Genomic DNA, 17,592 nt, shown 5'->3' on the forward strand with positions numbered 1-17,592 from the left:
CATACTAAAATAGGGAGCTTCCTAGCACTTAAGTGCATACACTAACTGATGATATGTATACAATCTGACTAATAATAATAACAATAATATTAATATTCATTGATATTCACTTATTGATATTTATTGATTATTTTTTATTTTTTTATTGATAAATATACAATCACTATTATTATCAAACTTTTTATATAACAATACATATTGTTACATAAAAAGTTCTATAAACAGTCAGGCTAATTGCACAATTAGCCTGAAATTAAGAATGTTTTATATCAAATAACTCTATTATATACCTATATCTTGTTTTATTAATTCTGCTTCTTCATTACTTTGTTTTTTGTTTAATTTGTAAATATTTTCATACAAAGCTTTAATTTTAGAACCTACACCCTCTGCACCAGATGTAATTTTAGATAGTGTGTCTAACAAATCTTTTTGATCTTTTTTTGGACCTATCGTTGACAAACCATTCTAAAAAAATGTTAAAATATATATTTTTTGATGTCTATTTAGGAGTTGTGTTTTTCATTATTTTTTCTTCTTTTAAGAAAAAAACAACGCCAATATAAATATTTTTCAAAAACCACAACAGTTTAGCTACCATTTAGTTATATTTATGAAAAGTGAAAAAAGTTCTGGCTTTTTATTATCAATAAAAACCTAAATAACAAATAAAACATTATTATCAAAGGAATGCCTCATTTCACCCATTAATTGTGAAAATCTAACTATAATTGTTTTGAAATTTTTGATACTGCTCCTAACGAAAACAAATTGAAAATTAAAGAAGCACACCATATTAAATGGGACAATCTATCATTAAATAAGCAAATTTCTTATATAAACATGGATTTTTTTAAATTGTTTTTTAATGTTTAATATTGTTAAATTTACTTTTTCAAACCTAATTAATTAGTTTTTTAGTCATTTTCTATGCACCTGCAAAATTTCATCACAAAATACTCCATGGTAGTAGTAACTTTTTAACTTTTTATTTTTGTCACAAAATACACACTGATACTTTTTAAAATTTGTTCAATTTAATTTTCAGACATATTTTTGTATGCATTTACAAAATTTCACAGACGTATATACATGTGGCAGATATACATACAGATAGTTTTTTAGCTTAGATTTTTTTTTTCTTCAAGATTTTTTTTATTTTTTTATTACCTTTATTTTAATTCCTATTACATATTAAGATTTCTCCACAAAAAAATTCTAAGAAATAAAAAGTCCTTTACTGTCCATTCAAAAAAATTGCAGCATTAATATTTAGTAACAAGAAGTTGAGTTTGTACTTGGTAGTAATATCCTTTATAATAGACATTACCTTCCGTACTACAAAACATGTACCTTCTAAAAACAGATGTGATCAAAAATCTTATTCAATGACACAAAGACACTTGCTCAATTCCAGATAGCAACTAAGAAACCTTTCCAGCTGTAACTTACACTGATTTATTAAATGATCTATTATTTGCACTAAGTTCTTATACAGCTGATGATATTAAAACCTATAAAGCATGGCAGTGTTTAAATAAGAAATTATATATTTGGTAAAATTTATAGGTGTTTCATTCTCAGCATCTAAATGATACTCTAATAAATCCATGGATTTTTGCAGAATTTAATATCCACACTGTTATTACACGGCAGGCGTCACTAAAACATGTACACGTATCACTACAGTTTTATTTTGGATTGATAAAACTGTTAAAAAGTGAGAATCTAAAACAGTAACTGATTATAATTTTTAATGGTTAACATCAAACTCACCAGCAAAGTTAACAAAAAAACATTTTTTTAGTTAACTAAATAAATCAAAATTAAAGGCAGCTAATCTAGAAACAATGCTTGAATCCTCATGAATACTTTACTGAATCTTATAATCTTAAAGTACCAGGTGGTGTTGTTGAGTGTTCTTTTTGGAAAAATTATGCTTAGAAATTAAATTTTTAAACAGTTATAGAAAAACTATTACAAGATATGATTAAAAATCAAAAAACTTGCTATCGTTAATTAGAAAAAAACAGTCAATTGTGACTTAAAATGACCAAAGATATTACAAAGATATTACTACCTTCTTGTTAATAAAGATTAATGCTGCAATTTTTTTCTATGGATAGTAAAGGACTTTTTAATTCTTAGAATTTTTTTTGAAGAAATCTTAACATATCAAAGGAATTTTTTTAAATGTCCTTATCCTTAAAAAATTACTTTCAAAACTAGTGAACCTAAACACATTGAAAGTAATGTTGTATCATTTCGGGACTTAGTTTGTTACTGTCACATCAGTTCAAATGATGATGATATGATTGTAAGATGTACTAATATACATTGTAAAATTAAAAATCCCTAACTGTAAATGATTTTGGAACAAAAAACCATTTACCTTTACTAAAAGTAAATGGTTTCTTTATTTTGGTATTTTAAATGTATATATCCCTAAAGCCTATAGTAAAGGCTTTGAAAGAGAGAGAGAGAGAGAGAGAGAGAGAGAGAGAGAGAGAGAGAGAGAGAGAGAGAGAGAGAGAGAGAGAGAGAGAGAGAGTTATTTAATACACATTTAAATAAAAAGATTTAGGTAAAATAATATTTTGTATAATTAATCTTGTAAACATCTTTATAGTTTAATGGCAAACTATTTTTAAATAGTTGCTCAAATTATTTGCTAATTAAATGCTAATAAAGATGGACATAAGTAAACCAAAGTACATACTGAATGAACAACTTCATCTAATGTTGTAAGAGATTATCCATCTTTAGTAGATAAAAAATCAACTGCTATCAAGTCAAAGAGAACAAGACTCTTTGTCATTTTACAATTTCAGGAAGTTAAAAAAATTCAACTTTTAGGTTGTTTTATTTTTTTTAATTAGTTACTACATATAATTTATAACATCTATTATATATTATAATTAATATTTTTGAAAGTTTTATGTGCAATAAAACGCTACCCTAAAAATCTATTTAAAAATCTAAACTGTGTTTTTTATTTTATCAGCTTTGTTTACATTTTTATCGTCTCAACAAGCCGACGTTTTTTGAGTCACGTGACCTATGGGAACACTCTAGTAGTAGTAACAGTATCGAAAACAGCCAAACTGATTAATTTCGGTAAGGGACTTTCCGGAATAACATCGAAACAGAGAATAACATCGAAATTGTAAAAAAAGGAGTATTATCGAAAAGAGACTTTTCGGAATAATATCGAAAAAGAGAATACATCGAAATTGTTAAAAAAAAATAGCATTGAAAATCCGAAAAGCAGAATAATCTCGAAATAGCTCAAAAGAGAATAATATCGAAAAGGAAATTGTGAAAAAAGGAATACTATCGAAAATTCAAAAAACGGAATTAGATCGAAATTGTAAAAAAAGGAATAAAATTAAAAAAGCACTTTCTGGAATAATATGGAAAATGTGAAACAAGGAATAGGTTCGAAAATTCCAAAAGCAGAGTAAATAGAAGGCCAGTATTTTGCGTATTTGAATTAAAGTGTAGTAATAATACTGTATAATTGTATAATTTATACAATATAAACTAAAAGCTCTATTAGCAGAACAAAAAATATTGAATGTTGCGTTGTTGGCTAATTAAAAACGATTTAAAACAAGATGTTTGATTTTATTTACATTTAATGTCAACAAACCATAAAAAGTTACAAAATTTTTAGTCAAATCAATAAAAACTTACGAACCATAAAAAGTTTAAAGGATAAAGTTATTTGTAAATATGAAAAACTATATGCCAACTAAGTCATCTGATATATGTGCAGAAAAATTTCAAGAGAAAAATACTTTAAAACAATGAGAGCAGGATAAATGATTTTAATTAGCTTTTTTAATAAAACAATTAAAAAAGCTAATTAAAAATCCCGATTAATAAAACAAGAAGAGTATGCAAAAAGATCCTTTTTAATAAAAGATTATAAACAATACCCACTCTACCTCCAAATACCATGGAAAAATTACTATTACATGTAGTCATTTAGTCATTCTGTTCCAGAATGTTTAACATTGTAAATACTTAAAAAATATTGAGCACACAATTTTAAATGCATTTCTAGTATGATATGTAGCTACCAAATGTTAAAAATTAATTATCATATTGTATTTTACAAGATGTTATTTAACAAAATTTAAATACCAGAAGTTATTCAGTTTATTATACAAGTTGCTGAGAGCTTAAATGAAAATATTTTACAAGTTGTCTATTATCTTTACATGACATTTTGTAATAGTTAAAAAAATGCCCTTCATATTTATGTTGGAACACTTCCCTACTTACTTACAAAATCATGTAGAATCTGTTTGGTTTGGTTTTTGAAGAACTTAAAAAAAAATAAAGAAGAAATTAGAAAATACTGATAGATATGCATTATTTTAATATTATACTTCTATGCAATTATTCAAAGCATACATTATATCACCATAAAAATTATTTGGAAAAAGATTTTCCATTGCTTCTTTTATTGAAAACACATTCTGGTAATATTGACACAATAGAATATGCAAAATTATTACTCAATATTGGCCCAAAATGTTGCAAGATAACTGTTTAATATTTGATGAAATGTATTTATAGAAATATACAGAATACTCTGAACTTTGAACTAAAAAAAACTTAAGTCTAAACTTTTCAAAAATGGTATACAATAAAAAATTGTTAAAAACATTCATTAAATATTAGGAATATTCCGTACATAATAAAAACTGCTTCAGTTATAAAAATTGATAGTAATTGATTGAGAAATGAAACCATTGAAAATGTGACTATTTTTTAAACAGTCCTTTTGGTGTACAAACTTATATATTATATTGATAAGTTCTCTAACGACATTTGGGCATATTGAGTTTCTTAAAAGTTTCTTAAATTTCAAGTTTTAAATCGAATTGAATTTGATGCACGTGCAAATTAAACCGTTTATTGTGCGTGCAAATTAAACTGCTCATTTAAACTGCTGTTCTCCATTGTAGACAATGCTTACTTCGTGTAAAGTTAATGCGATATTTAGGTAAAAAGTTAGGAAATATTCATCGAATACTTAAATAAGTTTCTTATTGAAAAGTGAATTAATATTAAAAGTTTCTTAAGATTTTCTCCTAGTACTAGTTTTTTATAAAAAAAGTGTGATCAGAAAATCATATTTTCGATGTTAATCATTAAAATGAGTTTTCGATCTTATTCCGTTTTTATTGATTTCGATATTGTTCCGCATTTGTGAATTTCGATATAAAAACTCTTCGATATTAATTTGAAAATCACATTTTCGATCTTAATTATTTGAATGGGTTTTGGTCAGTTATTCTTCAATATTAATTATTTTTTCGATAAGGGGTCGTCCATAAAGTACGTACGCCAAAAATTTTGAAATTTGACCCTCCACCCTCCCCCTCCCCCCTGTTGCCATGCGTACTTTTATGTCCCCCCCCCCCCTTAAAAAGTACGTACGTTTCTCAAATACAACCCCCCCCCCCAGAACTTTTTTTTCTCAATAAAATGTTTATTTAAAAAAAAAAAGGTGGAGGGTACCTTAGATACTTTATACGACGAAAACATTAAAGTAAACTTTAATGTTTTCGATTCCTGGTGAAACCCATGAAAACCTTTTTTTTTTTTTTAATAACGAATCAAATGTAAATAAACTATACTTAAGGTGGACGTTTTTTTTTAGCCACCTCTCTTTAGTAAGTAAAAAACGAGTCTTGCGTGAGATCAGTAATATTGAAAACAAAGGGTAAAACCCAGTGGGAGGGGGCAACAGCAAATTTTGTGCCATTTTGCTGATTTAAGAAGCTTTTTATTTTAGCAAAACCTAGCTAAACTAAACGTGTCATTGGCGTCTCAAATTTGGAAGATTTTGAGACGCCAATGACACGTTTTTTTGGGGGGGGAACCTCCGTCCCATTAACCACGGACCTTCTAAAACCTGTTTTTTGTCGACTCAAAAAATAGGTCTTACTCAGGGCCAGTATATAAGGGGTTGCATGTGTGCATGGGCCCCCTCAGGATTTTTTAATGTTCCAGATAGAACACTTTCACACATCGTGCAAACTTAAGTTTGTTAATATGCCAAATGAGGTGGCCTTTCAAATAATTAGGATGGCGGAGGCCTGTGAACAAAAAGCCCTAAAACGCTTACCCTCCCCTGCCCATATGTGAGGGCACTAATGTAGTAAAATATTTAACTTTACCATCTAAAACTAAATTTAAATTTATCGACAGATTTTAATTTTGTAGAAAAATATTGTAAATTACAAAAAAGTTATAACCAAGCAAAATTTACACCCCTCTCATTTTGGGGGTCAGAAAATTTGCATGATCATAACTTTTTTGTAATTTACAATATTTTTCTACAAAAATTAAAATCTGTGAATAAATTTAAACTTAGTTTAATATAGTAAAGTTGAAAATTTTACTACATTAGTGCCCTCACATATGGGCAGGGGAGGGTAAGCGTTTTAGGGCTTTTTGTTCACAGGCCTCCGCCATCCCGATATTTTGCAAGGCCTCCTCATTTGGCATAGGTATAAACAAACTTAAGTTAGGAGTTTGCACGATGTGTGAAAGTGTCCTATCTGGAACATCAAAAAATTCTGAGGGCGCCCATACATGTGTGTGCATAGAAGAAAACTATACCCTCTACTCCATGTACCATACATCTTTTTATGTAGACAAACTAGAATCTTTAGTCAGAATGTAACTTTTCTATTGATTAGCTGTTTAATTGTGATAAATTAGAAAATCGAAGTACGTACTTTTAAATTGAACCCTTCCCCCCCTCCTCCCATACGCTTTCGTACGCTTTTTGAAGACCACCCCCCCCCCCGCCCAATGAGCGTACGTACTTTATGGACGACCCCTAAGTTAATTTTCGATACTATTCCGCATTCCCCGATTATGGATTAGCTCCAATTAATGACGGATCTTGGGGGGGGGGGGTTTGGGAATATGCATCCCTCCTTTCCAACAGAATCTGAAAGTACAAAAATATCCTCGAAATTTAGGAATTTTTTTCCCTTTTGTAGACCCTCCCCCCTCCCCCTACCAAAAATCCCCTAAAAAATCGCTCTCTCTTTATTTCTTTACATACGTATCAAATCAAAAAAGAGCTAGTAGTACTTAGTGCTTCCTATATAACAAATGATTAAAACTACGTGCGTAAGTTTGTTTGTGAGTTATCGTAATCTTAAATGCTGCGAAAAGTTTGTAAATACCAAATAGTTATATAAAAAAAGATTTTGCATACGTTTTTCTTAACTTTAGCTCAGCTACGAAAAAGTTACACAAATGTTTTGAAAAATCGCACTCTGGTAAATACGATTTTTTAGAGTTAGTGCGTAATTAAAAATCTAAGAATTTCGCAATGTTTGGAAATACAACTTTGCGTATCTTAGAACTAAGGCAAATTTTACGCGAATTTTCAACATACAAAAGTGTTGTGAAAAGTGGCTATCTAGCCACTTGTATTAGCGAGCCAGCTATGTGTACTATTTACTGACGGCTGACAAGTCTAGCTGTAGAGCATATTTGATCATAACTTGTATAACGATCGATTTAATTATCTTGTGTTTTTGCGGTCTTGCGTTTGCGGCACAAGACGAGTAAAACGTATTTTTTTTTAAGAATGACTTTATTTACAATAAAAATGGAAATAAGTATTGAAAGTATAGAAAAAATTATTAAAAGCAAATTGTAAGAACAAAAAAAAGCATACTAGCAAAAACGGAGAGATTACTTAAAAATCATGAAAAAAACTTTACTTCAATAATAAGTTCGAACTTCAAAATAATAACAGGAAGAGCAGACAAAATGGACGCTGAAATAAACAATAACAAGTTAAATAACCGAAGAATTGAAAATGAAATTATCGAAATAAAAGTCAGCTTAAATTTCCAAGAAGAAAAAGCAAGGGATGAATTTATTCTTATTAAAACAAAATATGATAATGAAATTTTGATGTTGAAAAAAAAAACCCTATTGACTTTGAGAATCACAAAAAAAATCTATTGAATTAGAGACGAAACAATTTACATATCGATGGCATAAAAGAAACCCCTGAAGAAAACTGGAGTAACTGGAGCTATAATAGACATTTTTAATACAAAACTAAATATATTAAGTGAAATAGATGTGGAACGAGCGCAACGAGTCGGTGCAGTTAAAGATAATAAAACACCAAGATCAATCGTTTTAAAGCTTTTGAATTATCAAGATAAAAATGAAATATTATGCTCAGTAAATAATCTTAAAGGAACCGGTATTTATATTAACGAAGATTATGCAAAGGAAACGATGTTTGAAAGAAGCTCTGGGAAGAAGTTAAACGGTTACGCAATGAAGGTAAATTCGCAGTAATTAAATTTATTGTAGAGATTTTAGAAAGTAAACGCGCAATGTTTTATGAAGCGAAGCGCTACTTTAACGATTTTAAACAATTACTAACTTAACAATAGATTTTGAAAATTTACACTTTAATGTTTTCTATTCTGTAAATGTTTTACTTAATGATATTTTGACGTTGATTTGCATATTATAACTAAAACAATTTTAGTTCGTCCTTCTTTGAAATAAAAACTTTTAAAAGTGAACTAATAAGCTTAAAATGTAGTTTTACTGTAATACACATTAACATAAGAAGTATAAATAGTAGCATGGATAAGCTAAAACATTTTCTTATCGAATGCGATTATTTATTCAGTATGGTATGCTCAACAGAAACGTGGCGTTCTGACGAATCATGCAGAATAAATACAAGTTTAGAAATTCCTTATTACAAATTATTATCTTCTGAAAGAAAAACTAACAAAAGGGGAGGTGGAATTATAACTTATATTAGGAATGATCAAAATTTACAAAATAAGAGATGACCTTTAGATCTTAGATGCCGTTTTTACAATTGAAATAACTAGCAACAAATCAAAAAACATACTTGTCTCCACATGTTACTGGCCACCTGAAGGTGATTTATTTAAAAATTTTAATTATTTAAAACAAATTTTTATAAAAAACAACAATAAGGAAAAAAAAAAAAAAATTCTGTGTTGGAGACATAAGAATAGATTGTTTACAATATGATGAACATGCCAATACTCAACTTTTTTTTGACGAAATGCTTCAACATTTCATCAACAGCCTTTCCAGAAATACGCAAACTGTTTTCGAAATATTTAAATCGTCAATTAAAACTGGAACTGTACCAAATAAATTAAAAGTAGCTAAAATTGTACCTACTTTGAAAACCGGTGAAACATTTCTAATAAACAATTACAGACCAATCTCAATACTTCCAACCTTTTCTAAAATACTTGAATGAATAATCTACAATAGATTATATGAATACCTAATTCAAGACAAATTCTTGAATAAAAAACAATTCGGCTTTCAAACACAGCACTCAACAGAATATGCAATTTTAGATTTAGTTAATAGCATAAGTGATTCTTTTAATAAAAAACAATTTGTATTAGGAACTTTTAATCATGATATCTTGCTAAAAAAAAAAGAAAAAATACGGAATTAAAAATACTAGCCTAGATTGGTTTAAAAGTTATCTGTGCAACAGGCAGCAATGTGTTGTTTCGAACAATAATAAATATTTAAATTTACTAAAAATAAAATTTGGAGTTCCATTCTTGGTCCTCCTTTATTAACTTTTATTAAAATGCAATAATGTTTCCTGATGACACAAATTTGTTTTATTCATCAGCATCAATTGAAAATCTCTTTGAATCTGTGAACAACCACCTTGAGAGTCTAAACATTTGGTTAAAACGAAATAAATTATCTTTAAATACAGAATAAACAAAATACATCTTGTTTCATTCCAACCATCAAAAAAACAAAATACCAAGCATACTACCATTACTAAAAATTGATAACATAAACATCGAAAGAAATGAAACTATTAAATTTCTTTAGATAATTATTGACGAAATGATATCTTGGAAAGCCCATAAAAACATTAAATAAAAAAATATCAAAAAGTATCGGCATACTTACAAAGCCAAACCTATACCTTCCCAGAAGAATCTATAAATTTTCTACTTTTCTTATATACAAAGTTATCTAACATACGATAATATTGCCCTGCGAAGTACAAATAAATCTAAACTAAGTTCTCTATATATACGCCAAAAACACGCATTAAGATTGATTTATAATAAATATAGATTCACTCATGCCGATCCTTTACTTAAAAACTTGAATGAAATATCTATCAAATTAGCATTTAGAAATATTTTTTATGCTCAAATATATGCTCGGACTTGTCCCAACTCATTTTACTAATAACTTTTTTCAAAACGCCAACAAATATATCACACGAGGAATCAACAAAAACCAATTTTATCGATATGTATTAAATATAAAAGAACAATAAATATGATAAAATGTAATAAGAACAATTTAAACTGAAAAAATAAAAAAATAAAAAAGAAATAAAAACATAAAATAAATAAATAAAAGAATAAATAGAGTTAGCAACTATACATAGTAAAATATTACTGAACAGTAGACCTCAAAAAGTTAATGTGTGTTTTATAAATATACTTTTTAAATTTTTAGTTTATTTTGTATTTTAAAGATTCTTGATGAAAAGACTTTTCTTAGTCTTCTGGGAGTTTCCTTACAACTACGTAGTACTATTATAATATATTAATATATATTTTCAACGACAACGACAAGCAAGCCCCTAGTAGCCCTGTGGTGCGACGGACTTGCTTATATTTTTTAAATGCATGGGTTAATAGCCAGCACTTTATATTATAAACCACGAATTTTTAAATTTGTTTTAACTCGATGTCAAACGCGCATGTGTAAAACAGCATTGTTAACACTCTTTAGATATTGTAAATATGTGCGGCGGACATTTATATAAACTAGAGACATCTAAATATTCTTTGTTTTTGAAATATAAAACAATTATTGTAGTTTTAAAAAAAAAATTACCGTCAACTCTCAACCATCTTAATATATTAGTTCCGTCATTGATTTTTTAGATTATTTCAAGAACTTATGCTACGTCAATGTCTGATAAACTTAATAATTTATCTACACAGAAATTAAAACAAAAACACGATCATTTAGTTCAAGAAAAATGGTGTTGTCAAGACTGAAACTAAATGAGTTTTGTGGTATTTTTTTTAATGATTTTTTAAATAGTATCTTCATGTTTAGCTTTACTTAAAGAAATTATTTTGAAACTATATCTATAATATTTTGTTTGATCCCTAACCTACTGTTAAACTATTTTAAAAAATAAATAAATAAAAACTTATTCAAATTGAAGTGAATACAAATGCCATATTTTGATTCAACATTTTTGTGTAATTTGAGTGATACTTAAGGAGATAAAAGTTAAACATATAGTATATTAAAAATATTACTTTTTCAGAATCCATAACAGTTTGCGATAAATCTTTGAGTTCATTTAAAGATTCCATTGATTTTTGGAATGATTCTTGTGTACTTAAAGCTCCATCAATACCATCAATATACCAAATCAATATGTAAAACACGACTGCCCAGTTCACGACGGCCCAGTTCATGTTAACTATTAAAATAAGAGTTTCCAATGTAAGTAGAAATTAGAACAAAAACCCCGTTGAACTAGGGTACACGGTCAGGTGGGATGAACTCACACTAAGTCTTGGGGGCTAATGTAAATAAAAGAAAAGATGTGACAGCTTATAATTTGTACTGGAAATTTTATAAAACCAAGGCGTTTATTAAATACTATTTTAAAAATGAAAAGTAAAAAATGAAAGTCCAATAACAAAAAAAAAATTCGTAACGTATAAACGTGGGGCTATACTTTGGCTATATGTGGGTTTAAACCTTTTTTTTATTGTTGTTGTAAAAAAAAGTATTCTTTTTCCTTCCCAGTTTAAAAATTTCATTGCTATTTTCTTAAGAATACCTTATTTTCGTTATATGTGATTTCAAACTTCAAAAACTTTGAGAATTTCAAATTGCAATGTCGCCGTTTATGTTAGGAAATTTATGCAGAGTACGCTAAGGATTAAAATGCATTTAACGAAAAAAATATTATGTAAAATTGACTACTTCAAAAGGGAGACAGAAGTTTACCGAAAAATACCTTAAAGTTTGAAGTTATACCCAAATATTTTCTTAAAAGAGCACGCCTACATAATTATTATTTATTGGCGGGAATTGTACATATAAAATATAAAAAGTCTTTAATAAACAAAAGCATGCGATCAGAATTATATTCAAGGCAGGACGTTTTACAACCAATCTGAATAAAAATAATGCGTTTAGACTCTTTTGTTTTCAAAAAATGCCTTTTTTTTTTTGCGTTTTCTGATAAGTTCATTTTTAAAAAAATCGTGAAATTCATTGTTTTATTTTTTTTACAAATGTTCAGTAATTTTATTTTCTACGAGTATAAGATTTTAGCTAATAACAAAGCGGCAAGAGTTATATAAAAACTGAAACGTTTTTTTAATTATCAATTGAAACGACTATAAAGAAAATATGGAAGTATATTGTCTGAAGTGAAAACTAATATAAAAATTTCGACTTAAACGTTTTTACTGCTTACCGAAAGGTAAACTATGAGGTTCGGAGCCATTTTTTGAATACCTTGCTGGAATAATGCTTGAAGCAATGAGACTTTTTACTTTTAAATAAAAGGGACATTTGTGGATTGTAAATACTAAACATATTTGCTTCAACTGTTTTATAAAGGCCTGTCGTGCTTTATTTATTATAGTGATACTTTTATTTTGTTTGATACTTGGATTAAAAAAATATTTACAAAAAAATAGTTAATTATATAAAAAAAACTTAAACTTTACTTTTTAAAAAATAACGGTAGTTGCTAAAAACAAGTGGAAAACACAAAAATTTGAAGTTTAAAAATATATGTTTTAGATTTTAAAAATTGCAAGTCGTTCTCTCATTAACTACGCTGAGTAATTCAAATATAATGAAAGTCTACCAATTAAACATCTATCATCTAATATTACTTATGCTTAAAATTAATAAAAATATATGTCTTTAAATCTTTAACCGAATATTTATAAACTAAATATCAGCTATATTCAAGCCAAAAGTTATTTTCAATTTTTAATACGAGTCTAAAAGTATGAAATAAAACACCAATTAATGAATATTAAACAATTGTAACGCTTATAAATATAAAATCTAATTAAGGCAAAACCTATTGATGGGTAACCTATTGATGGGTGGGGAGGTCGAAATAAAAGCGTAAGTAATTTATGAGCAACTCCTTACGGTAGATATTAAGAGCTTTTTTTTTTTTTAACTTTTACTTAAGGTGCTCCAAGAAGGCCTCACGGTCTTATCACAGAGCACCGCGGATGAGCATTTAATCGGGAGTTTACGTCTCCTTCCGAATCGATGTCGCAAAACTTGCCCAGAGGTGGGGTTTGAACCATGGAACCTTTGTTTCGGAGGCAAGTGCGCTACCACTGTGTCACAGATTTGGACATAAGAAATAATGTCTTCTACTTTCCCCTGATAATTGTTTTTACATTATGTCCTACGATTAGAATAACTTTATGTGGCGTAAAAAAATTTAAGAAAAATATTTGAAGATGTATGTTTTAAGAAATATCACGTTTTTACACATATTCTACATATTCTTTTTTTAATTTTAATTTTTTTTTAGGTGCCCCAAGAAGTCTTAACGTTCTTGTCACAGAGCACCTCGGAAGTGCATTTAACCAGGAAGTTCACGCCTCCTTCCCTACCGTGATGTGAAAATTTGTCCAGAGCTCGTTTCGAACCTGGATGCTTATAAAGCAAGCGCTCTAACCACTGCGCCACGGCCTTACTTATACTAAAATTAGTATATGTAATATCAGCACTTTGATTGGAAAAAAAAATTTCTTTTGCACCAATGCCTCCAAGAAAAAAATGGAGGCTTAGGTACAAAATTTCAAAAAAAAATTTGTTATTAAGTTTTTAAAAGACTTTATTAAATATCAAAGTTTTGTTTTTGTTTTTGATTTATTTTATTTACATTCACTTCTTTATTAGTATGATAATAGGGCTATCAAAATCCCAAAAATTGATTCGACAGCTACATCTAATACTCCTGTGACTCCACATTCGCACACCAAAATAAAAATAAAAAAGCTTTCAGGTCATGTTTTCTACCTTTTTTTTATTTTTAAGAAGACACTCGATACTTTTTATGGATTCTCCCGACCCTCACCTCATTTTATCACTAAAATTTTTCCTGTTGTAGAGCAGTAATAATATTGCAGTCCTGGAGCTGTAATAATTAGTAGCCTATGGAGAAGTAATAAACAGCAGCCGCGGCGAAGTGGTTGGGCACTTGCCTTTGAAACAAAAGATACGTGGTTCAAACCCCACCTCTGGGCATGTTTTGCGAAATCGTTTAGGAAGGAGGCGTGAATTTCCAATCAAATACTCTTTAATCCTCATCCGCGGTGCTCTGTGATAAGACCGTAAGGACTTCTTGGTCAAAAATATTTGAAAAAAAAAAAAAACTTAAAAATAAAGGGTTAAGTTTTTTGTATAAAGACGTTTACAATGGATTCCATAATCAGGTAATTTTTCAGGAGATTTTTGTTGTCAAAATACAACGTTTAATATCGAGTTTCTTAACTTAAAATTAAATGTTGAAAATAGTCTTTTTAATAATTTAATAAAAATATTATTTTTAATAAAAATAATATTTTTATTGTTTTTTTCCGACATCTGTTTTCAGTATGTAATAATAATAAAAATATAGTAAAAATCGAAAAGTTTACCTTTTTTACCAAACATCTTTTTTCACATATAAATTTTTTTTTTTTGAAGTCAGTGTAAATAAAAAAGTGATAGAATAAAAGATAACATTTTATGCTAGTCTCGATGAATGAGCTTAAAAATCTGTAATTCAGAAAACATAATGGGTCAATTAACATTTGAAGAGTAGCGAAAGTAGAAAGAGCGCTCTTGGGAAGGTGGCAAGTTTTATATACAAATTTTAGGCAACATAATTAGTTAAAATTTTAACTTTCTTTACGCCTGATTGCATTGTTTGCACAATTTTAAAATAATATTAGCTTAAATGCTAAATAAGTCAAATGATAGCATTGAAATAGTTGGAAATAAGAAAACAGAAAAAATTTAACAATATTTTTCATCAATTTCAACATTTTATATAATTTTGTCGGTATTTTATAAACGGACTTAATTTGTAACAGGTTACAATATTAAAACTAGTTTATGAACCTCAAATGTACTATACTTGTACATTTGAGGTTCATAAATTAGTTTTAATATTGTACAAATACTTGAACCACAAATTTAAAAAATTGCATTTTTCATTTTTTCACGAGTGTATGCTACAGCAGTTTTTTGAGGTAAAAAAAATTCAAAAACTTTTTTAAAGAACAAGCAAGTTTAGATGCCTAAAAACGTTGTCGAAAAATTCTTTTTGAAGAAATATGAAAAAGTTCATTAAAATTATTAGTTTCAAAAAACGTTTTATAAAGCGTTTCTCTAATAAAAAATTTTTTTTATTGCGTTTTCTCAAGCGTAAAAAGCATCGTTAGGCGTTTTGAAAAATGCCTACAGTATGGAGTAAAGAAATAAGGTTATAAAAAATTATAGAAAAGTATAATGTTCTTAAAATTATAAAAAAGTATTAATTTCTACGAGTATCAGATTTTAGCTAATAAAAATGCGGCAAGAGTTATTTAAAAGCTGAAACGTTTTTTTAGTTATCAATTGAAACGACTATAAATAGAATATGGAAGTAAATTGTCTGAAGTGAAAACTAATATAAAAATTTCTACTTTAACGTTTTTGACTGTTTACCGAAAGGTAAACTGTTAGGTTTCGAGCCATTTTTTGAATACTTTGCTGGAATAATGATACAATGAAACTTTTTTAACATATAATTTTTTTTTTAGTCAGTGTAAATAAAAAAGTGATAGAATAAATGATTTTATGCTAGTCTCAATGAATAAGTTTAAAAATCTGTAATTCAGAAAACATAATGGGTCAATTAACATTTGAAAACTAGCGAAAGTAGAAAGAGCGCACTTGGGAAAGTGACAACTTTTATATATAAATTTTAGGCAACATAATTAGTTAAAATTTTAACTTTCTTTACGCCTGATTGTATTGTTTGCACAATTTTAAAATAACATTAGGTTAAATGCTAAATTAGTCAAATGATAGCATTCAAATAACTAGAAATAAGAAAACAAGTTTTCCACAATCATAAATTTAAAACTAGACTGCAAAAAAAGTCCGTAGCAATCATTAGACTTTTTCCATTGTTATGCTTAAAGTACTTAGTTTGTAACAAAGTTAAAATTAATTTACGAACCTCAAACGTATAATACTTGAGCCACAAATTTAAAAAATGGCATTTTTCATTTTTCGCGAGTATATGCTACAGCCGTTTTTTGAGGTAAAAAAAATTCAAGTTAACTTTTTTAAAGAACAAGCAAGTTTAGATGCCTAAAAACGTTGTTGAATAATTATTTTTTGAAGAACTATGAAAAAATTCATAAAAACTATTAGTTTCAATAAACGTTTTATAAAGCGTTTCTCTAATAAATTTTTTTTTTATCGCGTTTTCTCAAGCGTAAAAAGCATCGTCATGCGTTTTGAAAAACGGCGACAGTATGAAGTAAAGAAATAAAGTTATAAAAAAATTATAGAAAAGTATATAACTTCAAGATAGAGATTTTATAATAAGCTTGCATTATTGGAGCAAAAACGCTATAAAATGTATATCTAAAATTTATATTTATATAAGTAACTTTAACTAATCAGTTTTTTAACTAGAAAGTTCTATAGCTTTTGTTTTTTGAGGACATTATAGCAGACATACAATATATATTCACTTTTTATTGTTTATTTCTTTTTCTTTGTATTTTAGTTTCTTTTTTTTATTTATTTTAGTTTTCTAATTTATTTCGATTTTAGTTTCTTTGCTTTTCTCATTGACTTTTTGTTAGATACTAATACATTTTTGTATATTAGTTGTTAATTTTGCTTTCATTTAAATACATACATACATACATACATACATACATACATACATACATACATACATACATACATACATACATACATACATACATACATACATATATATATATTTATATATATATATATATATATATATATATATATATATATATATATATATATATATATATATATATATATATATATATATATATATATATATATATATATATAAATATATATTTAAACAACATTTACACATTTTGTATACTTGCTTTAATGATTTTCATACAAAACAATTTTTATTCCTTTCAGAATATTTTTTTAGAGAAAAAAAATGTTCGAAAGTTCTAAATAACAAAATAGGGATAAAAGAAGATTCTCAATTTTAAAACAAAGCAATTATTCAATATCTTATGAAAGAAAATGTAAGATATTAAGACGCACTGTAAACAGAAAAATAGAAAAATTGAAAAATGGCCCTCCCATTAGATATTCAGAGACAAGGCAAATGTTGTCGAAAAAAGAAAAAATTCCAAGAAATGAGAGAAAATGGATTTGCGACATGCTCAGCAATTACTAGCAAGTTGAATGATATGG

General features: G+C 27.6%; 1 protein-coding gene across 1 annotated transcript in view; it reads right to left on the minus strand.

Annotated features, from left to right (window-relative positions):
• The window catches only part of LOC100208037 (uncharacterized), a 54,786-nt gene extending 39,950 nt beyond the window's left edge, over positions 1-14,836 (minus strand). The window contains exons 1-3 of the mRNA XM_065787899.1: positions 14,772-14,836; positions 11,391-11,524; positions 291-468 (exon numbers count right to left, since the gene is read on the minus strand). Of these exons, the coding sequence (XP_065643971.1) occupies positions 291-468; positions 11,391-11,524; positions 14,772-14,787 (328 nt within the window). The 5' untranslated portion in view covers positions 14,788-14,836. The remainder of the gene's footprint in view (positions 1-290; positions 469-11,390; positions 11,525-14,771) is intronic.
• Positions 14,837-17,592: the final 2,756 nt, after the last annotated feature.

The sequence above is a fragment of the Hydra vulgaris genome, chromosome 01 (assembly GCF_038396675.1).
Source record: "Hydra vulgaris chromosome 01, alternate assembly HydraT2T_AEP".
Classification (NCBI taxonomy): Eukaryota; Metazoa; Cnidaria; class Hydrozoa; order Anthoathecata; family Hydridae; genus Hydra; species Hydra vulgaris.